At 48.1% G+C, this 25,344-nt stretch overlaps 1 protein-coding gene across 3 annotated transcripts in view; it reads right to left on the bottom strand.

Moving 5' to 3' along the window:
- Positions 1-15,118: 15,118 nt before the first annotated feature.
- The window catches only part of LOC141050831 (interferon-induced very large GTPase 1-like), a 178,833-nt gene continuing 168,607 nt past the window's right edge, over positions 15,119-25,344 (bottom strand). For all 3 annotated transcript variants that reach the window (XM_073547506.1, XM_073547505.1, XM_073547507.1), the window contains one exon: positions 15,119-21,744. In XM_073547506.1, the coding sequence (XP_073403607.1) occupies positions 17,093-21,744 (4,652 nt within the window). In that variant the 3' untranslated portion in view covers positions 15,119-17,092. The remainder of the gene's footprint in view (positions 21,745-25,344) is intronic.

Raw genomic sequence — 25,344 nt, 5'->3', positions numbered from 1 at the left:
TTACCGTCACATCTGGTGGTGGCGGTGAGGGTTCAGGCAGCGACATGGAGGTCGGTGCTGGTGCCAGTGGTGTAACAGCCGCTGGCGGTATTGGCGGTAGTGGTGTCCGGGCTCAGTCCCCGGTGGCAGGGGGGCTGGCCTGGCGCTCAGCACGGGTACAGCCAGGACCGCACCTCCGGCGGTGAGTGCTGGGGTCTCTGGATCCCCCACGCACGGGTCCGTTAAGTCTGGTCCACTTATGGGGGTCCAGAGACCTAGAAAGGGCGTGGAGGCTGCTGTGAAGCAGCAGCTAAAAAAATGCAAGGGGCTGGTAGCTCCTCTGACGAAGCCCGTGGCAAGAGCGGGGTCCCCGGCGCGTAGACCCAAAAAGGGTCCGTGCTGGGGGCACCGCCGCCGCTGGGCGACGGGGGGGAGTGGCCAGCCCTGCCAACATCAAGTGGTGGGTTCAGGGGCGCAGTGACGGTCCGTGAGGGGGGCGTGGCCTCCCCGAGTGTTTCCCAGCCTGCAAAGGCTGCGGCATGCGGGGGGGGCGTGTCCTGCTCGGCCGCTGTCCCGCCCGCTGTGCCCGCATCACCTGGGGAGGGCGTGGCCTCGCAAGGGGTCACTGCTCTGCCCGGGGTGGCTGCGGCCGGCGGGGGGGCATGGCCTTGGCGGGCCCACTGCCTCCTGTCCCGCCTACCCCCTCAAGCAGCATAGTGCCCCCAAAAGTCGGTAGGGAGTTGTCGGGGTCCCCAGCCCGCTTACCTCCATCTGGTGGTGCGGGGGCTCTGGCGCTCCTTGGGAAGCCGGCGGGGGCGAACAGCAGAGGGCAGGGTGCGGTGGCAGTGGCCGTCCCTGCCCTCAGTGCAAAGACACCGCAAAAAGAAAAGAAAGTGGAGCCAGAGAACCCAGGAGCTGCTGCTGCTCCCAGGCTCGGGCAGGGCGTACTGAGTGCGCTTTGCTCGGAGGTATTTAAAGGGGCAGCGGCACTCCTGGACAAGAGTTGGAGCAGTGCCAGCAGCTCCAAGGAGCAGAGCACTGGCCAGTCAGGGCCCCCAGCAGGCAGGCAGGGGTACTGCAACACCAAGTCTGCTAATGCAAATAGTGGTCTATCTGGAAGTGAGAGTGGGAGTGAGATAGGAGATATTTTTGAAGAGCTGTTTGAGGACATAAATGGTGATGTGAGCGTTATGGATGAGGGAGTGAGTCCGAGTGTGAACGTGGCAGTAAATGCTGGAGAGAGTGCCGGAGCGAGTGGAAATAATAAAAGAGTGAACGGGAGAATGAATAAGGGTGCTGGCACAAGTGGTGGTAGTGGTGGGAGGGCTGGCCCGTCTGCCCCCCCAGGCGCGAGGCCCCAACGTAATTATGCGGGGGCCGCGGCTGGGGGTCGGGGTGGTTCCGGGGGGTCTCCTCGCCTCTGGGCTCCGGGGACGGCGGTTTGCACCGCCGTTTCCTGGAGGCCCTCCAAAGGGGAGAAAGATCGATCATGGTAGAGGGGAGGACAGTGGACCTGTCTTTCTGGATAGAGAGATATGGCCTAGCAGCCTTCCAAAATCAAAGGGAGGGAGGGACTGTTTGGTCTCTCCCCACAGCCGGGCAGGGGCCGCCAAGAAGGAATGTGGTCCGTCTTAGGTGGGGGGGCAGTGAAGCTTTTCCACCTAGGAGCAAGGTGGTGGAGCTCCTCCTTAAGATGGGCTTCGGGGCGAATGACATCTTTGCCCTGATACATCCTTCGGCGTCCCGCTTCTTTGACGTCAGCTTCGTGCGGCCAGAGGGGCTTGAGCTCTTCTGGTCAAACTACGAGCTGGTGTGAGAAGAGCCCGGATGGCGAGACTTCGTGGCTCAAGCGGTGTCTCGCCAAAATTCCGTCAAGCGAGTGACCGTGGTTACATGTAACGAGTCACTCGCAGGCGTGGACATCATGACGTGGCTTTCTCGTTATGGGGAGGTCACCGAGGTCCCAAAAAAGAACAGGGATGAGTTTGGCATCTGGTCGGGGGGCTGGACCTTCATGGTCAAATTGAAGGTTTCCGGCGGCACGGTCACCCACATCCCTTCCTCGGCGTTCCTGGGAAGGGACAGGATCCTGGTCTTCTACCAGGGGCAACCGAGGGTCTGCCACTAGTGCGGCGACCCCACCCACTTCAGCGCCAACTGCAAGGTGCAGGAGTGCGCGTTGTGTGGTGGGGTAGGTCACCTGGCTGCCTTGTGCAAAGACATTCGGTGCCACCTGTGTGGTGACCTGGGTCACCCTCTCAGCCGCTGCCCTCGCTCTTTCTCTAATGCCGCCACAGGCGGTGGGGGGAGACCGCGGGGGGGCAACCCCCGGTGGCGCTTCTGCTGTGGCAGGTGGTGGCGGAGGGGGAAGAGCTGAGGGGCCAGTGAGGAAGGGCAATGCTGCAAGGGGCCCCGCGTACCAGCGGAGGCAGGAAAAGCGCCAGGGAGGTAAGGGACAGGTGGAGCCTCGGGCAACCGGGGTGATGCCTGCTCCTCCCTCCAGGCCCGTGGCCAAAGCCTCTGAGGCCCTGGGGGAGAGTGCGGTGAGTGAGGAGATCAGGAGGATGGAGAGAGAGGAGAAAGTGGCTGACTCGGACAATTCCTCTCAGTATGAAAGTGTTGATGAGGATGTCCAAGAGCAGCCTACAGCACCAGGTGGCAAAACCAGGCGTGCCAAGCGAAAAGCGGTGGGGAGGAAGGCTGACAAGCCTTCAAAGTCTCCCCCGCCCCCGACCACAAGAGTGCATACGGAAGGGCCCGCTGGCCCCCCTCTGATCAGACTCTCCAACCGGTTCAGCGCCCTCGGAGGTTCAGATGATGAACCGCAAGGCGAGGGTACTGGGCCGGGGGCAACACCGGAGGGTCCTTCAGGGGATGGCGGAGTCCGTCCCTCAGGGGGCCTTGTTCCTCCTGAGGGGGGGACAGACCTGGAACCCGGGGGCAAGGACACCGGGGGGGTGGGATGGACACGTCGGGAGCTTCCCTGAAAAGGAAGGTGTCTGACCCCTCCCCAGGTGGAGGTGATAGCGGGGTAGGGAAGAAATTGGCCATCCAACTCGATCACCCATGATGGCTGAACTCGCCCCGTTGACGCTGGCTTCTATTAATGTCGCCAGCATTAAGTCAGATGCGGCTCGCTTCACGGCCTTTGATTTTTTCTCCCGGATTGAGGCAGAAATTTCATTTTTGCAGGAGACCAGACTAACAGACATGGGGGCCATCTATAAAGCATGGAGGGAGTGGAGGTGCGGGCCCTCATACTGGTCTCTTGCGGCCGAGCCGTATAGCGGGGTGGCAGTCCTTTTTAAGACTGCAGCAGTTGAATGCCGATGGGTTACTGAGTTGGAAATGGGGAGGTGCCTGATCCTCGATGTCTTCATGAGGGGACAAGAGCTCCGGCTCATCAACATCTACGGCCCGCAGTCCAAGTGGGACCGCAAATGTCTCTTCCTGAGGATCAAGCCCTTTCTTTTTACGAGCCGACAGGTGGTCTTCGGTGGGGACTTCAACACCATTACGAGGTCCCGTGACCGGGGGGGTCCCGGAGATCGCCTGGCTTATGATAGCGTCGCGTTGAATAGCATAGCCAGTGAAGCTCGCCTGGTGGATGTCCACATCCGGCACACCCCAGGTCACGGGGGTTTCACCTACCATAGGGGTAGCAGTAGGTCTAGAATAGACAGGTTTTTTTTTGAAGGAGGACGCCATCTTTTCTGCTGTGTCCGCCGTTGAGGTGGAGTTCTCCGATCACTGTCTAATTTTCTTTTCTCTGAATGTTGCAGAGACTCCTCGGATGGGAAGAGGGCTGTGGAAGCTCAATTCGTCCCTGCTGGAAGAAGCGGAGGTGAGACAATCCTTCGAGGATTTTTTTCAGAGCCAGGTACCACTGTTGGATCTCTGTAGTAGTAAGTCAGAGTGGTGGGAGATCTTCAAAAAGCGGGTGGCGGGGTTCTTCCGTCAGCTCTCGAGCCTCAGGAGTCTGAACAGGCACCGCTTGTTCCAGGCTCTGGGGAGGAAACTCGAGCAGCTTGTCTCGACTGGAGGTGACCGAGAGGAAATCTCCAGAGTGAAATCTTTGCTCAAGAGGTGTCAGTATGATAGGCACACATCTTTGGTTTTTGAGAGGGACTTCGGGAAGTACCGCTCGCCCGACCCTTACAGAAACTGTAAGATGTCAGTGAATTGTAAGATGGTGACAGGACTGATCGACAGTACGGGGTCCCTGAACAGATCCAAATCAGGGATCCTGGAGGTAGTCAGATCCTTCTACTCACACCTCTTGGAAAAGAAGGATCTGGATCGGGACAGGATGTCGGCTTTCCTGGCTGAAGCCGTCCCTGAGCCAGGGGGTGATCCCTCTCTTGGTGTTTTGGCAGAAGAAATCAGGGAAGAGGAAGTGAGACTGGCCATTGATGGGCTTCGGCTCAAGAAATCGCCAGGTCCGGATGGCTTAACATCTGAGTTCTATAAGACTTTTAGGGACTCCTTGGTCCCCCTCTTGACAGGGGTCTTTAATGAGTGTCTCTCCTCGGGCACTCTTCCCGGCTCAATGAGGAAGTCAGCCTTCATTATTCTGTCAAAGGGTAAGGATCCGTCCCGTATCGAGAACTGGCATCCCATAGCGCTTCTCGATACGGACCGGAAGGTTCTGGCCAAGGTGCTGTTTAATCGGCTGGTGACGTTTGCACCCCGGCTCCTTTCAGGGGCCCAGCATTGCTCTGTTCCAGGCCGCAGTACTTTTAGTGCTGTGCTCAGTGTCCGAGAGGCAGTGGAGCAGGGTAGGGCAGGTCACTGGAAGGGGTACTTGCTGTCATTAGATCAAGTGAAAGCCTTTGACCGGGTCAACCTCGAGTACCTCTGGTCCGTCCTTTTGAGGTATGGTCTGCCTGGGAGGTTTGTAAAATGGTTAGAGATCTTGTACCAAGGGGCTGAGACTTTTCCGCTGGTTAACGGCTGGTCAGGTCGCCCTTTTGAGGTGGGTTCTGGGGTCCGTCAGGGCTGTCCGCTGAGCCCGCTTTTATACGTGTTCGCGATCGATCCCTTCTTAAGGAGGGTAGATCGTGGACCGTTGGCGGGAGTCGGGATGGACCAGGCGGGCTCTGGCTCCTCTCTGAGGGTGGTGGCGTACGCCGATGATGTTTCCCTGTTCGTATCCTCGAGAGGGGAGGCGGACTGGGTCATGTCGGAGGTAGTGCGCTACTCGGAGGCATCCGGGTCCATGATCAACCGGGATAAGTGTGAAAGTCTCTGGCTGGGAGGGGGAGATCCTAGTTTTGATCTCCCGGACACCCTTCCAGGGCCCCAGGCCACCGCCAAAATTCTAGGCATCGAATTTGGCCCCGGGGACTACCCCCAGCAAAATTGGGAGGGCAGACTTAAGATCGCCGCCCAAAAGGTGGACCAATGGAAGGGTTGGTCTTTAACCCTGAGGGAAAGGGTTGCCCTGGCTAAAGGCTATCTGCTACCTTTATTGATATACCTGGGCAGTGTGTGCATCTTGCCGGAACCTCTCTGGACACGGGTCTATAGCCTGTTCTTCCAATTGTTATGGGGGAATAGGCTTAACCTAATCAAGAGGGAGGTTACAGACCGTACGAGGAGACTAGGCGGGTTGGGTATGGTCAACCCGGTGGTGTTTCTAGTAAGCACCTTTCTTAAGACTAACATCTCCAACCTCTGGCTAGAGAGGGCTCCTCTGTGGGTAGTCTCCTGCAATGGTTGGCTTTGGCCTTTCTTCCAGGAATGGGAGACAGGAGGGCGGGTGAAGGACCTACGCACACCTCATGGGCATCTCCCGGCTTATGCTACCCCGGTTCTGAAGGTGATCCGCCGGTGGGGTCTGGGAATGTGGGAAATCAGGACCATGTCGAGGCAGTGCCTTGACGGGAGGGTCCTGTTGACCCATTTCCAGAAGCCCCTGGCCCTTAAGGATTGCCCAGGCCGGGATCTGGAGGTCGGGCTGGGGCTTTTAAATTCTAAGCGGATCCCCATGAAGTTTTGGGACTTGACCTGGCGTTGCTTCCACGGGAGGCTGTATGTAAGGGACAACTTGAAGTGCAGGAACTCCGATGACCGGGGTTGCCCTCGTGAGGAGTGTGGCGACGTGATGGAAAGCATGGAGCACTTCCTGCTTCATTGTCCCTTTAATGCAGAGGTTTACAACAGGGTGGGTGCTTCCATACGTTGGCCGCGGCTGGCGTCCCTCTCCTATGCTGAATGGGCCTATGGAGCGTTCAGATCCCTGGGTGGCCGGGACCCGTGCACTTTATTCCTAGTCAGTGCAGCGGTTAGGTTCCACACTTGGAATGCACGGTGCCTAGTTTCGACGCGGAAAAAAACCCTCCCAAGGGATGAGGTGGTAGGAAACATCTTGGGTGACCTGGTGAAGGTCCGTTCTTTGGAGTTCGAAAGGTTGGGTGTGAGGAAGGCCTCTTGGCTTTGGAGAGGCCTCTCCTTTTAAAAACGCACTCAAGGGAGAGCTAGCTCCGTGTGAATGAGGGTAGGGATAAGTTTCACTGGGTGTGTTAGGGACAGAAGTAGGGGCAGATAGGGACAGGGAGGGACAGGCACTGAGGGACAGATAGAGAGTTAGTTATGATAATTTAGGTAGAGTAGGGGCAGGTAGGGACAGATAGGGACAGGTTTCTTTTTTAGGGACAGAAGTAGGGACAGTCTTAGTTCTTGAGTTCTTCTGAGTTCTTGTTTATAGGATGAATGTGTTAGTGAGGGATGGAGCCTCTAGAACCCCTTTTTCCTGGTGGTGGGCTGGTGCATGCCACCTTAGCTTTTTGTTTTAAAAACAGGAAATATAATGGATATTGGGCTTACAGGTGCCAAACTTGGGCCTTGGGTATGCAAATGCTGTGTTTAGTTTGTATATTAATGCGTAAGTAGATGGGATGGTATTGAGAGTTTTGGAAAATGTCTTTTGGTTGTGCTTTGGTAAAAGGAAAAACATATAACACACTTTTTTTTAGTTAGAATGTGTGGATGGGGTGTAGTCAGGTTGGGAGGGGGGTGCATGGGGGGTGGTGGATGGATGTCCGGAAGCCAAGAGCAACATGAAGGAGCAAAGGAGCAGGGCAGGAGAAGTAGACTCTGCGGACCCTGGAAATAGTTTTCGTGTGGAATCAAAAGGCCATAAACTTTCGTGGACCAGATTTTGCAGTGACAAGGCTACAAACTTGTAGGACCTGCGGTGCAAGGTGGTGGGAAAAAAAGGCTGCGAACTTGTTGCCATGTGTGGGAGAGGGAAAAAAAAAGGGAAAAAAAAAAAAAAATCTTTGCTGTGTAATAGGAGGTAAGATTTGTCGGCCAAAGTGGCAGAGTTCTTTTTTTTCAAGGCGGAGGGCCAGGAAAGAGTTATTTTCATTTGGTTTTTGTAAATAGTAAAATTGTAAATAGTAAACCAGTAAAATCGGTGAGGTGTGAATGGAGTGAGAGTGGGGAGAGTGGTTTATGTTTCTTTGTATTTTCTTTTAAGTGGATTCCTGCTGGGGGGACCCTAAGCTGCCAAGCTCAGTGGAGGACAAGAAAAGGATTTGGACTTTCAGTTGTTTGCTCATGTTTTGCACATTTTATGTCTGTCTATGTTGGTTTTCTTTAGTTTATGTATTGTGGTTTGTTTCTGAGTGTAATTTTGATAATTTTGTAAAATAAAAGAGTTGGAGGATAGGGACACGATGTTACAGCAGAATAGTGATTGCAGCTCTGGAGGTGACTGGAGGATAAGAAACAATGTAACAGTAGAATAGTGACTGCAGCTCTGGAGGTGACTGGAGGATAGGACACAATGTAAACAGCAGATCTCTCTCTCTCCCCCCCCTCCTCCATTCCTCGCTCACCCGACTTCCTCCCTATCTTCTCTGCCTCCTCCATTCCTCGCCAGATCGCGGCCCCATATCGCGGGATAAATAGCTTCCCGGCCGGGACGGCGGGATACGGCCCCGAAATCAGGACAATCCCGCGAGAATCAGGAGGGTTGGGACCTATGGCTATGGCCACTCTCCTACCTGCTCCCTCATATATAGGAGCTATGGCCGCTCTCCTACCTGCTACCTCATATATAGGAGCTATGGCCGTGCTTTCACTTGCTCCCTCATATATAGGAGCTATGGCCGCTCTCCTACCTGCTCCCTCATATATAGGAGCTATGGCCGCTCTCCTGCATGCTCCCTCATATATAGGAGCTATGGCCGCTCTCCTACCTGCTCCCTCATATATTGGAGCTATGGCCGCTCTCCTACCTGCTCCCTCATATATAGGAGCTATGGCAGCTCTCCTGCATGCTCCCTCATATATAGGAGCTATGGCCGCTCTCCTACCTGCTCCCTCATATATAGGAGCTATGGCCGCTCTCCTACCTGCTACCTCATATATAGGAGCTATGGCCGTGCTTTCACTTGCTCCCTCATATATAGGAGCTATGGCCGCTCTCCTACCTGCTGCCTCATATATAGGAGCTATGGCAGCTCTCCTACCTGCTCCCTCATATATAGGAGCTATGGCCGCTCTCCTACCTGCTCCTTCATATACAGGAGCTATGGCCGCTCTCCTACCTGCTCCCTCATATACAGGAGCTATGGCCGCTCTCCTACCTGCTCCCTCACATACAGGAGCTATGGCCGCTTTCCTACCTACTCCCTCATATATAGGAGCTATGGCCGCTCTCCTACCTACTCCCTCATATATAGGAGCTATGGCCGCTCTCCTACCTACTCCCTCATATATAGGAGCTATGGCCGCTCTCCTACCTGCTCCCTCATATATAGGAGCTATGGCCGCTCTCCTGCATGCTCCCTCATATATAGGAGCTATGGCCGCTCTCCTACCTGCTCCCTCATATATTGGAGCTATGGCCGCTCTCCTACCTGCTCCCTCATATATAGGAGCTATGGCCGCTCTCCTACCTGCTCCCTCATATATAGGAGCTATGGCCGCTCTCCTACCTGCTACCTCATATATAGGAGCTATGGCCGTGCTTTCACTTGCTCCCTCATATATAGGAGCTATGGCCGCTCTCCTACCTGCTGCCTCATATATAGGAGCTATGGCAGCTCTCCTACCTGCTCCCTCATATATAGGAGCTATGGCCGCTCTCCTACCTGCTCCTTCATATACAGGAGCTATGGCCGCTCTCCTACCTGCTCCCTCATATACAGGAGCTATGGCCGCTCTCCTACCTGCTCCCTCACATACAGGAGCTATGGCCGCTTTCCTACCTACTCCCTCATATATAGGAGCTATGGCCGCTCTCCTACCTACTCCCTCATATATAGGAGCTATGGCCGCTCTCCTACCTACTCCCTCATATATAGGAGCTATGGCCGCTCTCCTACCTGCTCCCTCATATATAGGAGCCATGGCCGCTCTCCTACCTGCTCCCTCATATACAGGAGCTATGGCCGCTCTCCTTCCTACTCCCTCATATATAGGAGCTATGGCCGCTCTCCTACCTGCTCCCTCCTATACACAAGCTATGGCCGCTCTCCTACCTAGTCCCTCATATATAGGAGCTATGGTCGCTCTCCTACCTACTCCCTCATACATAGGAGCCATGGCCATTCTCCTAACTGCTCCCTCATATACAGGAGCTATGGCCGCTCTCCTACCTGCTACCTTATATATAGGAGCTATGGCCACTCTCCTACCTGCTCCCTCATATACAGGAGCTATGGCCGCTTTCCTACCTACTCCCTCTTATATAGGCTCTATGGCCGCTCTCCTACCTGCTCCCTCATATATAGGAGCCATGGCCACTCTCCTAACTGCTCCCTCATATACAGGAGCTATGGCCGCTCTCCTACCTTTTCCATCATATACAGGAGCTATGGCCGCATTGCTACCTACTCCCTCATATGTAGGAGCTATGGCTGCTTTCCTACCTACTCCCTCATATATAGGAGCTATGGCAGCTCTCCTACCTGCTCCCTCATATACATGAGCTATGGCCGCTCTCCTACCTGCTCCCTGATATACAGGAGCTATGGCCGCTTTCCTACCTACTCCCTCTTATATAGGAGCCATGGCCACTCTCCTAACTGCTCCCTCATATATAGGAGCTATGGCCGCTCTCCTACCTGCTCCCTCCTATACACAAGCTATGGCCGCTCTCCTACCTACTCCCTCATATATAGGAGCTATGGCCGCTCTCCTACCTACTCCCTCATATATAGGAGCTATGGCCGTTCTCCTACCTACTCCCTCATATATAGGAGCTATGGCCGCTCTCCTACCTGCTCCCTCATATACAGGAGCTATGGCCGTTCTCCTACCTACTCCCTCATATATAGGAGCTATGGCCGCTCTCCTACCTGCTCCCTCATATATAGGAGCTATTGCCGCTCTCCTACCTGCTCCCTCATATACAGGAGCTATGGCCGCTTTCCTACCTACTCCCTCTTATATAGGAGCTATGGCCGCTCTCCTACCTGCTCCCTCATATATAGGAGCTATGGCCGCTCTCCTACCTGCTGCCTCATATATAGGAGCTATGGCCGCTCTCCTAACTGCTCCCTCATATATAGGAGCTATGGCCGCTCTCCTACCTGCTCCCTCCTATACACAAGCTATCGCCGCTCTCCTACCTACTCCCTCATATATAGGAGCTATGGCCGCTCTCCTACCTACTCCCTCATATATAGGAGCTATGGCCGCTCTCCTAACTGCTCCCTCATATACAGGAGCTATGGCCGTTCTCCTACCTACTCCCTCATATATAGGAGCTATGGCCGCTCTCCTACCTGCTCCCTCCTATACACGAGCTATGGCCGCTCTCCTACCGACTCCCTCATATATAGGCTCTATGGCCACTCTCCTGCCTGCTCCCTCATATATAGGAGCTATGGCCGCTCTCCTACCTGCTCCCTCATATATAGGAGCTATGGCCACTCTCCTACCTGATCCCTCATATACATGAGCTATGGCCGCTCTCCTACCTGCTCCCTCATATATAGGAGCCATGGACACTCTCCTAACTGCTCCCTCATATACAGGAGCTATGGCCGCATTCCTACCTACTCCCTCATATATAGGAGCTATGGTCGCTCTCCTACCTGCTCCCTCATATATAGGAGCTATGGCCGCTCTCCTACCTGCTCCCTCATATATAGGTGCTATGGCCGCTCTCCTACCTGCTCCCTCATATATAGGAGCCATGGCCACTCTCCTAACTGCTCCCTCATATGCAGGAGCTATGGCCGCTCTCCTACCTGCTCCCTCATATACAGGAGCTATGGCCGCATTCCTACCTACTCCCTCATATATAGGAGCTATGGCCGCTCTCCTACCTACTCCCTCATATATAGGAGCTATGGTCGCTCTCCTACCTGCTCCCTCCTATACACGAACTATGGCCGCTCTCCTACCTGCTCCCTCATATATAGGAGCTATGGCCGCTCTCCTACCTTCTCCCTCATATATAGGAGCTATGGTCGCTCTCCTACCTGCTCCCTCCTATACACGAACTATGGCCGCTCTCCTACCTGCTCCCTCATATATAGGAGCTATGGCCGCATTCCTACCTACTCCCTCATATATAGGAGCTATGGCCGCTCTCCTACCTACTCCCACATATACAGGAGCTATGGCCGCTCTCCTACCTGCTCCCTCATATACAGGAGTTATGGCCGCATTCCTACCTACTCCCTCATATATAGGAGCTATGGCCGCTCTCCTACCTACTCCCTCATATATAGGAGCTATGGCCGCTCTCCTACCTGCTCCCTCCTATACACGAGCTATGGCCGCTCTCCTACCTGCTCCCTCATATATAGGAGCTATGGCCGCTTTCCTACCTACTCCCTCATATATAGGAGCTATCACAGCTCTCCTACCTGCTACCTCATATACAGGAGCTATGGCCGCATTCCTACCTGCTCCCTCATATATAGGCTCTATGGCCGCTCTCCTACCTGCTCCCTCATATATAGGCTCTATGGCCGCTCTCCTACCTGCTCCCTCATATACAGGAGCTATGGCCGCTTTCCTACCTACTCCCTCATATATAGGTGCTATGGCCGCTCTCCTACCTGCTCACTCATATATAGGAGCCATGGCCACTCTCCTAACTGCTCCCTCATATACAGGAGCTATGGCCGTTCTCCTACCTACTCCCTCATATACAGGAGCTATGGCCGCATTCCTACCTGCTCCCTCATATATAGGCTCTATGGCCGCTCTCCTACCTGCTCCCTCATATACAGGAGCTATGGCCGTTCTCCTACCTGCTCCCTCATATACAGGAGCTATGGCCGCTTTCCTACCTGCTCCCTCATATGCAGGAGCTATGGCCGCTTTCCTACCTACTCCCTCATATATAGGCTCTATGGCCACTCTCCTACCTGCTCACTCATATATAGGAGCTATTGATGTTGTGCTCCTCGGAGTGTCCTAGTGTAGGATCGCTGGACTCTTGGAACTCAACATGGTGGGTGGAAGGAGGATCAAGGTGAGAGTTAAGTTAGCCAGACTATTGGCTGATGAGACTGGACAGTGCGGAAGGCTGTGTGGTGCTGCCCAGCCTGCAGGAAGCATTATCTTCTAGTCAAGCGACAACCTTTGTGAACTGTTGTGGCTTCAGAAGTGGTGACCCGTGCCTCCCTATAAAGTGGGACAGTAAGCCATGTGTCCTGGATCGGTGCGTTTCTTCTGCTCCAGCAACAGGCGTAGTCGCACTTGCCCCACGTTCTCGTAATTTGCATGCAAAATCAACAGCACTTCAACTTCCCTGTCCCTTACCACATTCCTTTAGCATTTTCTAATTACTAGCTCTCTGGAAACCAAGTTTATTTTGAATAATAAAAAAAGGTCATCTGCAGCAGGCAGGCAAAGCATTTTTTTGGCGTTTAATACCACCGTAATGTAACACAAAGCACATTACACTGTATGGAAGACTAACCGAATAAAGAAAAAAATTAAACTTTTTTTGCAGTTTTATATACCAACATAAAGTAACACTAACCATGCTAAACTCTATGGATAAGCAACTGAATCGAGAAAAAAAAATCATTTTTTTGGGGTTTTATATACCACCGTATTGCAACACTAACCATGTTACACTGTATGGATGTCAATTTTTTCACCCCCACCCCAAAAATAAACATTTGATCACATGCAGCAGCTATATATGAAACAACAAACTGCAAAGCCCTAAGCCCTGCCTAGAGGCTGTTTTCCACCACTATCCCTGCTCCTGCTCTGTCCCTAGGCTAAATGCACAATGTACCTGATACAAACAGCAAAGCACAGAATTAGCCCTTAGAAGGACTGTAAGTATGATGGTTCAGCATCAACACTAGTAACAACACTAGAGGACTCTGATTAGTTAAAATGTGAACACACAGGCCTGAATAACTACTCTATCCCTCTAATTACCGTTGTCCCTGAGATGTGCATTTGCATCAGTGTGCTGAGCGCTGCGGCACCCGTCCCTTTATTAGCCCTGATGATGTCATACGGCCAATGACAATAATGTCACAACCAAGATGGCTGTGGCATTACAGTGACTGTCAGGCAATCCATGCATGTTTATTGGCTGTGTAACTGGTGCCAAACATATGTGGCAGGGATTCGAGCTTCAAATCCGAGCATCGGCCAATGCTCGCCGAGTGCCGAGATACCCAAGTGATATCCGAGGATCACCGATTCCTCATCCCTATTTATTAACTCACCTAGTGGCAGAACACAATAAGTACATTACTTTCTACATTACCTGCTAAGGAAATATTAGCACGGTGGAAGCATAATGAGGCTGCTGAAAGCTCTGCTATATCAGAAAGGTACATACAGTACAACTTTAGCAAACAACCTACTGTAGATGCACGTGTAATTCCCCAAACTCATGAAAAGGGATTTACACCTAAAGTCCCCCTCTAGCTCCTTCCTCCTCCTCCCAACTCCATAGAAGTTCATGATCACCTGCTGCCATCTGCTGTCTCAGATCAAAGTGAAAAAAGGAAGGAGTGGAGCCATTTTTGCCACCGAGTTGAATTAAGGTGTAATGCTTCAGGTTACTTTTGTGGATGCTTGTTTACATAGTGATGATTCATCTGACCCTCAGTTTTACTTTTGTCTCTTCTCTGTATAGTCAGACATTCAAGCCAACATCTTTCAGAAATGACTTGATACAGCAGAGTTTTCAGTAGAGACCATTGAGCCCCCCCTCCATGAATTGTCAGTCACCAGTATAACGTAAGAAAGCTTATAACTTTGCAGTGACGACTCACTGCTGAAAGATGTTGGCTTGAATGTTTGACCAGATGAAGAAGAGACTAGAGTAAAAACGAGGATCAGATGAGACATCACAATGTAAACAAACATCCACTGAAGTAACCTGAAGCTTTTGACCTTGACTAAACTCAGTGGCAAATACAGCGCCTCTCCATGGATGCAAATTGCCTCTTCAGAAAGAAAGAGGACTTTTACTCTACAGCGCCACCTATTGGTAGTAGCGATCCTACAAGTCACAATCAACCCTTTAACGAGTCTTGTAGTATGACTTAGGATACAAGCCAAATCAGAATCTCCATGGATGTTCACCTTCGTCTTCACATTGTGGGAAATCCTTGGAAGTGGCTTTTCCCACCCCATCAGGTTGGCGGCAGTCGCTTGTAAACATGCCAAAACGGGAGTTGTGCCTCAGATGGCACAACCTCATCAGGTGAGCAAGATTCCTTTACAACTCACCTTTTCATTTAATCTAATTTTGCTACGCTTAGAGAGCGCCACGGTTTTTCTCCTCTAGAATCATTTCACCATTTATCTCCCGTCTCAGTAATGTGAAAGTCAGTAAAAGATACTTACACGTTTATTTCTATGTTACGTTGCCACCCCAAATCATTTTATAGTGTTGGTGATTTGTTTTTTCTATATACAGTACATAAAAGGAGCTGAAAAAGAATGAAAAGCCATGAGTGTGCTGACAATGGGGCATAATGTAAGCCAAACGCTTAAAACATGGATGGCTTGATAAAGCAGGACAACCTCTTTGCTCACAGCCTGGATATCAGAATGATGCTTCATCATATTCTTGTCTTTACTCAATTACAGACAGAAGAAACTCAAGAGAAACATGATGTGTGGCAACAACATTACCTGGTACAAGCTAAATGCACCTCATAGAGGAATTACCACAACTATGGACCACTTATTGTAGTTTTATTGCATTTTACAAACTTTTACACCTTGTAATTGCCTTTATTCTATATCATAGAATGCTTTTTATCTTAGACAAATACTTTATAAATTTGATCTAGTGGAATGTCTTTATTTCTGCTGTTAAAGGGGTTGTCCACGACCCTGACGCGGTTACTGGTTTTGCCATAAATGCTTAAGGATAATACCCCCAAACACCATAGACCTTTTCTGTCAAGTTTTGTTATATGCTTTTCTGCTTCACTTCCTGTGCCCCGACACCAGCTCTGTAGTCCCAGCCATCACTTCCTGTGCCCCGACACCAGCTCTGTAGTCCCAGCCATCACTTCCTGTGCCCCGACACCAGCTCTGTAGTCCCAGCCATCACTTCCTGTGCCCCGACACCAGCTCTGTAGTCCCAGCCATCACTTCCTGTGCCCCGACACCAGCTCTGTAGTCACAGCCATCACTTCCTGTGCCCCGACACTAGCTCTGTAGTCACAGCCATCACTTCCTGTGCCCCGACACCAGCTCTGTAGTCACAGCCATCACGTCCTGTGTCCCCCGACACCAGCTCTGTCGTCCCAGCCATCACTTCCTGTGCCCCGACACCAGCTCTGTAGTTACAGCCATCACTTCCTGTGCCCCGACACCAGCTCTGTAGTCCCAGCCATCACTTCCTGTGCCCCGACACCAGCTCTGTAGTCACAGCCATCACTTCCTGTGCCCCGACACCAGCTCTGTAGTCACAGCCATCACTTCCTGTGCCCCGACACCAGCTCTGTAGTCACAGCCATCACGTCCTGTGCCCCGACACCAGCTCTGTCGTCCCAGCCATCACTTCCTGTGCCCCGACACCAGCTCTGTAGTCCCAGCCATCACTTCCTGTGCCCCGACACCAGCTCTGTAGTCACAGCCATCACTTCCTGTGCCCCGACACCAGCTCTGTAGTCACAGCCATCACGTCCTGTGCCCCGACACCAGCTCTGTCGTCCCAGCCATCACTTCCTGTGCCCCGACACCAGCTCTGTAGTTACAGCCATCACTTCCTGTGCCCCGACACCAGCTCTGTCGTCCCAGCCATCACTTCCTGTGCCCCGACACCAGCTCTGTAGTTACAGCCATCACTTCCTGTGCCCCGACACCAGCTCTGTAGTCCCAGCCATCACTTCCTGTGCCCTGACACCAGCTCTGTAGTCACAGCCATCACTTCCTCTTCAGAATTTTCTGCTCCCTTTTGATACAATTTCCCAGAATTCCTTGTGCTGGGCTGCAAGCCACCAGCGAGCACATCCCTCCCACTCCTCCCCCAGCTGCACACACAGCCCTAGCACAATCTACTGTATAGGACACTGCCACAGGGAAGAGTAGTCATGCAAAAAGCACCAGAACAGCAGCCCTGTAATAAAGATTATTCCCTACTCCCCATCACTTGCAGATGGATGGATGAATGGGGGGGGAGAAAAATAATTAATATGCATTCATTATGTAAATGGAATACAACAGTGTTTATATATATTATACAGGGTATAGAGCAGTGTGGGAACATGTATATACACCCTGCTATATACATACAGATAGGAGAAAGAGCTGGCGGCATGCACAGAAACTGAGTGAGCTCTGCTGAATCAAACCACTCACACAGCAAGAAAAGTCACATGATTGTGATGTCACATCAGATTCCAAAGCCATAAACTTTGGGAGAAATTTACATGACATCACAGATAGTCAATGGGCCAGAGATTATTTGACCAGGGGGAGCAGCTCAGGTTACAGCAGGAATTAGGAAAGCAGGGTATTTAGTAAAGTCTATGGCAGCCAGTCCACACAATATGAACTTGTAAAGTAGTGGCCAACCCCTTTAAGTAAAGCTTAGTTCAGATTAGTATAGTATTTCCCAAGATGGTTCTAATTGGTCATATATAACAATCATGCAATTTTTTTCCAATTAAATATTAATAATCTTGCATTTCTCCCTCGTTTATCCTATGTTATACGCAGCCTTCAAACTACGCAGAGCGTGCTTCTTTGTTATTCGATACCATTCCTCCGGTATTTCAGCTGGCTCAACATCGTATAATTTAGCAAATTCAAGGTTGAAACATGTGAAGATGAACTTCCAGTAATTTGAAGAATTGTTCTTCTCTTCAGTCTCTATGATCCACTCTGGATAAACCGTTTGGTAGTTTTTATAGGGAACCCATTCTCCATTAGTGTTCAGATTCGCAAAACAGTCATCAGAAATGACATCGTTGGTGCAAATTGAAGTGCACAGAGTATTGGTTTCCGACCATGTATACTGGGCCATTCCTTTAGGTCGGTGGCAAGTTGCAAAATGTTTCCTATGGTTAACACTTTCTGCTTCACATGGAACATGACAGAATGGACATTCCTGCTCACAGCCAATGACCTTAGAAGCCAATGCAGTTTGAGGCTGTAGACTAAGATTACAAAGGAGAAATGTAACGCTCTTAGTCTTTAGACTGGCCCTAATTTGATTGTTAATCTCAAAGAGGAACGATTCAATGTCTCGCCAGAATTGAGACATATTTGCTTTGTTTTGGAAGGCGGTCATTTCCATCTCAATCCGAGGAATCACCAAATCTTGCTTTAAAACCATAGAGAAATATTTGAGAAATTCTGACATTTTGTCAAAGGGCTGAGCCTGAGTGTCTCCGATAGCACATCTTATTTTTTTAAGAATTGATTTTAGGTTTTTATCAATCAGCTTTGATAAAGTATCAGTGCTTTGATATTTTTGTAGAATGTAGATGTAAATCCATCTGTTAATGTAGGTCTTGTAGTTGTTAATGTACATAGTATACCTCTCAAAGGAGTCTATGTCAAGCATTTCTGCCAAGAGATGGTAATGGAAGGATTTTCTACTTTTAAATATTGCACCATCTGCATCTTTCAGAATATCATCAATTATCTGTCTCCCGAGATTGTTGTAAATGTAGGCTGTTATAGCCGGAATTAATCCTTGCTCACAAAAATACTTAGCTCTGATGTTTGTTTCATTAGTATGGATGATTTTAGCTTTAAGTATGTTGAAATACTTTGGTTTCAGTGCTCGTATTTGATAGATGGGATCATTACTCACCCGATAGTGGTCATGCATCTTCTGAAATTGAGGAGCTGCTCTGCCCAAAATATGAAGCTTGAGCTCCACCTGAAACAAATGGTTGTAGGACAGTTTTCCAGAATTTTTCTCTAGGTGGCCATTTATCATGTTTAGTAATTCTCTGCAGTACATGTCACTGTAGTCCTCGCCGGTCTTGACCTTCTCTGTAACGTAATCTTGGCAAAGGTCAATGATTGTTGATGCACAGTTCTGAAGTTGGTCTTTGGCATTGTTACGTTTCAGTAAATTAACAACTTTTTGTAAAATACTGATATCTGTATGTTTGTCTTCTACACAAAAGCTTTTCTCTTCATATTGTTGAAGAGACCCCACATTGTGTAACATCCCGCTTACATTGCTTCCTCTGTTCCTCGTTTCATCTCTAAGTTGCTTTAACATTCTGTTGCCAACATTCAGTTTTTCTATGGTATGTGGTTGTAGGTTTCCAATTATACCCTGCCATATGGACTCAAACTCTTCCTCAAGCTCTCTGACGTCGCGCAGACCAGCTAACTTTGCTTTGTACCTATTGAGTTGGATGTCAATATTTTGGAGATACTGCCTCAATATTATTTTGAGATTACGTTTTCTCTTTTCAGCTGAAATAGTTTCTGTAAATTTGCTGGTGATCTGATTTTGCAGCTCTCTCCTTAGACCTTTCACAGAATTAAAAAATTCTTCTTTGTATCTTTCTATAAGATGAGGATTGTTGCTTCCAGTTTTAAAAAAAGTTGACAGTTGACTGCTCATATTTTTTTCCCCTTGCTCTAAGATTTGATCCATTGATGTATTTAATGTTTGCTCTAACTGTCCCGAAGTATTACTTTTGATTGATTGATTCTTGATTGAATTTTCAAACTTGGAGATCAATTTGTAGGCCTGCCTCCGAAATTCCCATTCTAGTTCTGAGTACTTGTTACACAGCTTTTCATAGGCCTCGGCTGCCAGAATGTTTCTGAAACTAAAGATAAAAGATTCGTACTTTATAGCTTGCCACAAGGTATTTGTCCATTTGGTAAAAGATCTAATACTATGGATACCTGCATGATGTTTTTCTGTCATGAATGTGAACATGTATTTTTTTAATTCATAAATAGTTTCACTGTAGCCAACATTAATTGAAGCCATTGGAGGAACACCGTGCCACAAACCAGGGATGTACCAGCTGTGTTTCTGGGGGTCATAGTCAAGGATATCTGAAAACTGTATGTTTGTATCCTTCTTTTCCATTTTTGCAGCTACTTTGATCATTTCTTGGAGTTCATTTAAAAATTGTGCTCGACCTATCATGGTATTGTCATCTGTACTTACATCACTTACATTCTGATGTACAAATTGGCAGTTGGGCTTCTTACCAACACCATTCATTCTAAGAAACGCATGGAGAACAATGGTCAATGTGTCATTCATGTCTGACGTATTTTCCATGGAGATATTGACTATGGTGACATCACTTAACCCAACCACAAGTGTAGCCAACTCATTGTCATGTTCATAACTGTCATCGAGTTTAGACAATTCAGGAGCTTTTAACCCTTCAGTGTCGATCACCAGAATAAATTCACAGCCTAGTTCTTCCTGGAAGTTCTTCTCCACTTTCAAAAGAGTCATGAAGGCTCCTCGTGTGCATCGACCACTGGCCACAGGGAACTGTAGACCAAACATGGTGTTCAGGAGGGTGGACTTCCCCGTACTCTGCACTCCCAGCACAGTTATCACCCTCATCCTATATTGTCCTCCAGTCTTCGTATCCAGCTCAGTCAGGACATCAGTTATCCACTGTAAGGGAATGTTGGAGGCATCTCCATCCATCAGCTCCAATGGGAACCCATCCAACAGGAGATCAGCGGCAATTCCTGGAAGATCTGTAAACTTTCTCTGATTCACTTTCACTTCTTGCACATTTACCAAAGAACATTCAGCCTCATAATATTGCGCCAACTCACGTAAAAAGTGTTCGACACCCAGCGAACTGTCAGAGATCTCTTGAGACAAGTACAATATCCCTTTGTCAAACGCCGAGGACTCCTTCTGTTTCTGTTTGAATTTTGTACGTAGAACGGATAGATTTTTTCTAGCAAGAGAATCTAGGAAAGTTTTCATCCATTTTAGAAAATAGCGTTTTTCTGTCATGTCCAACTCCTTCATTGCTTTAATAAATGAGTTGATGTCCTGAGGAACCGCCTGCCAATACTGAGCTCTGTGGTTTTCCAAACGCTTACTGACTAGTTGGTTCTTGTGATCTGTGTCATCTGTGTCCCCTTGGTATTTCTGTCTACATAACTCCTTGTCTATTTTAGATATTTCTTTCCATAGAGCGCCCTGCAGTTTCATTGTACTGCTCTTATATTCAAGTGTACTTTCAATATGTTGAATTATTGACTGGGCATATTTTTTCGCCTTTTGGCAAGGTCCATTGTTTTCATCCACCTCAATGTCTAAGTATTCAGCTGTGGGAGCCATGTTAACCAAGCACATTTTTGTGTCTGTGGTTTTAACAATGTCTGACGTAAGTGACCGTACCATTTTCACTAGTTCTCTATTTCTGTTAGTGCTGATCTTGTACATCTTCAGGTTTATGGTTTTAGATAACATTTCCAGATTTTGAAGTAATTCTTTTGACTTTTCCTTAGTGCTTTCTTCCACAATTACAAAAAAGTGTGTGTTTTTGCAGGAAGATAAGAAGTTAAAATCTGCATCGGTCACATCTTTGATAAACAGGAACACCACAGATGATACTTCTGCTATAAATCTGAACTGCTTGCAATGATCCCTGATGTCTCCGTGTAAATTTGTAACTGCAAAAGGTTCAGAGTATATATTCTTTTGTTTGCCGGGAAAGTACCAGGATATTTCCACCAGACCATTTGCTACTGTTTTAGGTTGGTCTCCACCGTCCATTTCACAGTTGACAAACATTTCAAAGTGAGACATAGACGAAGAAAGCAAGTTATTAAGAATTGTAGACTTTGAAAAGCCGGATTCTCCAAGTCTTACAAAGGAAATTGTTGGCATTTTTATGTTCACTAAATTATCTTCTCTGAGGTCTTTACTGCAAGAAATCCATTTTATAATAATCTCTCTCATCGCCCAAAGCATGAAAGTGCAGTTGTGGCCATTACCTGCCGGGAGCAGCAGTGGGACGGCGTACTGACACAAGTACATTTTTGATAAAATTTCCTGTTGTAAAAAAATGTCGGAAGAATGTAGGAGAATGCAAACTATATCTAGAGGATGTATAGACGCTGAAACACTAATGTCTGCAACATCAATAACATTTCTAGATCCAGCTTCTGTGCTTTCCTGAACATTAATATTCCTTGCTGAGGCATTCAAGGCCATTAACTTTTGCAGAAAATGCCAGATAATATCTTCATTAAGGGCTTGTTTCTCAATGCAAACAGGTCTTATGACGAGAACATCATGAATGGTGAACTTGCGAGGCCTTCTTATTAAATTCTTCTTACTATCCAATGGATTGAGACCTTCATGTAGTGAACTTGTTTCTCCTAAGACAAAAAAAATTACAAAATGCATAATGTAATAGACGCTACTAAAAATATTTCATGACATATTTCATTGTTTACATTAAAATATATGGGCCTGTTAGTTATTATGTCTTGTTTAATAAAATAGATCTGGTATATTGAGGATCTGTTCCATGTGGTGTTGTATATAGAAGATTTGTCCTGTGTGGTGTAATATATAGTGTATTGTCGTAGCTAAATATTGTAAAATCCATAAAAACATCTCCCGAGAGAGGACATATCACCCTCACAATTAACATATGGGAGTAACTATAACTGGTAAAGTGAGAAAGAGCTGACACTTCTCTGCTGAGAACCGCACACCAAGTCTAGGATTCATATACTCAGAGTCAGAGAATTACAGAGGTTTCCTCTGTTCAAAGGAAATATCTCTTACTCTCTGGAGCCTGTAGTTATTGATGAATTTTGGGGTTTGCACTGATTTAATATTTATGGGACATATATATTCAGCGTCATAACGAAGGGATGAACATAACACTCACTCATATCACCAGGATGATGCTATCCATGCCATGTTTCATCTTTATAGAAAGGTAAAATCATGATAGGAAACATGACAACTATATCTCCCACCTGGGACCTCCAGGGGTAAAGATATCCTGAAAGTTGGGGATCTGAGTCTTCTAAAGACCAAGCATATCCCACAAGTAGCCCCCAATATGAGCGCACAAATGGGAGGCATGTAGGCATAACCTTATTTTAATAAAAATCTGAATTTGGGTTTTTGTCAATTGTCAGTTCTGGAAGACACAGTACTCTGTAGTTCTGTCTGTTGCCCTAAGGATTTGCTCTAAGGAGCGTTGCCCTTTGATAAACTCTGAGCCATTTTTGTGACACAGGTTTAGTACTTTTCTTTTGTTATCCCTTTTATACTCTTTTATATACACCGTACTGTTTTGTCCCCATTTTGTAACTTATTTGTAGATTTTTTTTATTTATCACTCCGGATTAAAAATATATAAAATGTAATAATTCTGTTCCTGTTGCTCTGTAAACTGCACCCCTGAAGCAATACGCTATCTAAACAGGTGTCCAGTTGGCCTGTATAAAAGATTGACATGGCAGCTAGTTCCTTTTATTATTGTGAAGTTGGCCGTGATCATATCGGGATGTATATACTGTATATACTCGAGTATAAGCCGAGATTTTCATCCCATTTTTTGGGGCTGAAAGTCCCCCTCTCTGCTTATACTCGAGTCATATACGCCAGGAGGTCGGCGGGGGAGGGGGAGCGGGGTTGCCAGATCATACTGACCCCCCAACTCGTCTCTGCAACCCCCCTGCTTGTCCCATGGTCTCCCTTCCTTCCTTCAGCGGTCACGTGGTACCGCTCATTAAACTCATGAATATGCGCATATTCATGAGTTTAATGAGTGGTACCACGTGACCACTGATGGAATGAAGGGAGACCGTGGGAGAATGGGGCTGCAGAGATGGGGTAAGTATATGAAATATTCACCTGTCCTGGTCCATCGCTACTCGCCGCTGTCTGCCGCGTCCTCTGTCAGTGACATTCAGCCAGCAGAGGGCGTGGTGATGTGGTTAGTGCGTGCCGCACCCTCTGCTGCCTGACGTCACTGACAGAGGATGCGGCAGACAGCGGCGAGCAGCGATGGACCCGGGACAGGTGGATATCTCAGGTATCGGTTCCTGAGCCAGCGGTAACATCGGCACTTGTCCCCCAGCGACGGAGAGGTGAGTATGCCATTTTTTTATTTGCAGCAGCGGCAGCATATGGGGCATAATCTATGGAGCATCTTATGGGGGCAGCATATGGGGGATTAATCTATGGAGCATCTTATGGGGGCAGCATATGGGGGCATAATCTATGGAGCATCTTATGGGGGCAGCATATGAGGGCATTATCTATGGAGTATCTTATGGGGGCAGCATATGGGGGCATAATCTATGGAGCAGTATATGGGGGCATAATATATGGAACATCTTATGGGGGCAGCATATGGGGGATTAATCTATGGAGCATCTTATGGGGGCAGCATATGAGGGCATTATCTATGGACCATCTTATGGGGGCAGCATATGAGGGCATTATCTATGGAGTATCTTATGGGGGAAGCATATGGGGGGATAATCTATGGAGCATCTTATGGGAGCATAATCTATGTAGCATCTTATGGGGCCTATTCTATGGAACATCTTATGGGGGCATAACCTTTATGGAGCAGCATATGAGGCATATTATTCTATGGAGCATCTTATGGGGCCATTATTAACCTTTGTGCAGCATTATATGGGGTGCATTTTGTATCAAGCATCTTATGGGGCCATCATGAACTGTATGAAGCATTATATGGGGCTCCTGATTCAATATGAATATTCAAAAACATTTAACCTACTGATGTCTCAATTAATTTTACTTTTATTGATATCTATTTTTGTTTTTTAAATTTACCAGTAGCTGCTGCATATTCCACCCAAGGCTTATACTTGAGTCAATAAGTTTTCCCAGTTTTTTGTTGCAAAATTAGGGGGGGGTCGGCTTATACTCGGGTCGGCTTATACTCGAGTATATACAGTATGTATTATATATATATATATATATATATATAAATATATATATAACTCCATGTGTTGGAGTCGGATGTACAGTTGTGGCCAAAAGTATTGACACCCCTGCAATTTTGTCAGATAATACTCAGTTTCTTCCTGAAAATTATTGCAAACACAAATTCTTTGTTATTATTATCTTTATTTAATTTGTCTTAAATGAAAAAACACAAAAATAATTGTCCTAAAGCCAAATTGGATATAATTCCACACCAAACATAAAAAAGAGGGTGGACAAAAGTATTGGCACTGTTCGAAAAATCATGTGATGTTTCTCTAATTTGTGTAATTAACAGCACCTGTAACTTACCTGTGGCACCTAACAGGTGTTGGCAATAACTAAATCACACTTGCAGCCAGTTGACATGGATTAAAGTTGACTCAACCTCTGTCCTGTGTCCTTGTGTGTACCACATTGAGCATGGAGAAAAGAAAGAAGACCAAAGAACTGTCTGAGGACTTGAGAAACCAAATTGTGAGGAAGCATGAGCAATCTCAAGGCTACAAGTCCATCTCCAAAGACCTGAATGATCCTGTGTCTACACTGCGCAGTGTCATCAAGAAGTTTAAAGCCCATGGTACTGTGGCTAACCTCCATAGATGTGGATGGAAAATAAAAATTGACAAGAGATTTCAACGCAAGATTGTGCGGATGTTGGATAAAGAACCTCGACTAACATCCAAACAAGTTCAAGCTGCCCTGCAGTCCAAAGGTACAACAGTGTCAACCCGTACCATCCGTCGGCGTCTGAATGAAAAGGGACTGTATGGTAAGAGACCCAGGAAGACCCCACTTCTTACCCCGAGACATAAAAAAGCCAAGCTGGAGTTTGCCATAACTTACCTGAAAAAGCCTAAAACATTTTGGAAGAATGTTCTCTGGTCAGATGAGACAAAAGTAGAGCTTTTTGGGCAAAGGCATCAACATAGAGTTTACAGGAGAAAAAAAGAGGCATTCAAAGAAAAAAACACGGTCCCTACAGTCAAACATGG

The sequence above is a fragment of the Dendrobates tinctorius genome, unplaced genomic scaffold (assembly GCF_039654945.1).
Source record: "Dendrobates tinctorius isolate UK_male_01 unplaced genomic scaffold, ASM3965494v1 ptg000152l, whole genome shotgun sequence".
NCBI classification, from domain to species: domain Eukaryota; kingdom Metazoa; phylum Chordata; class Amphibia; order Anura; family Dendrobatidae; genus Dendrobates; species Dendrobates tinctorius.
The sequence above is the reverse complement of the archived record's forward strand: the minus strand, read 5'-3'. Positions and strand labels throughout refer to the sequence as shown.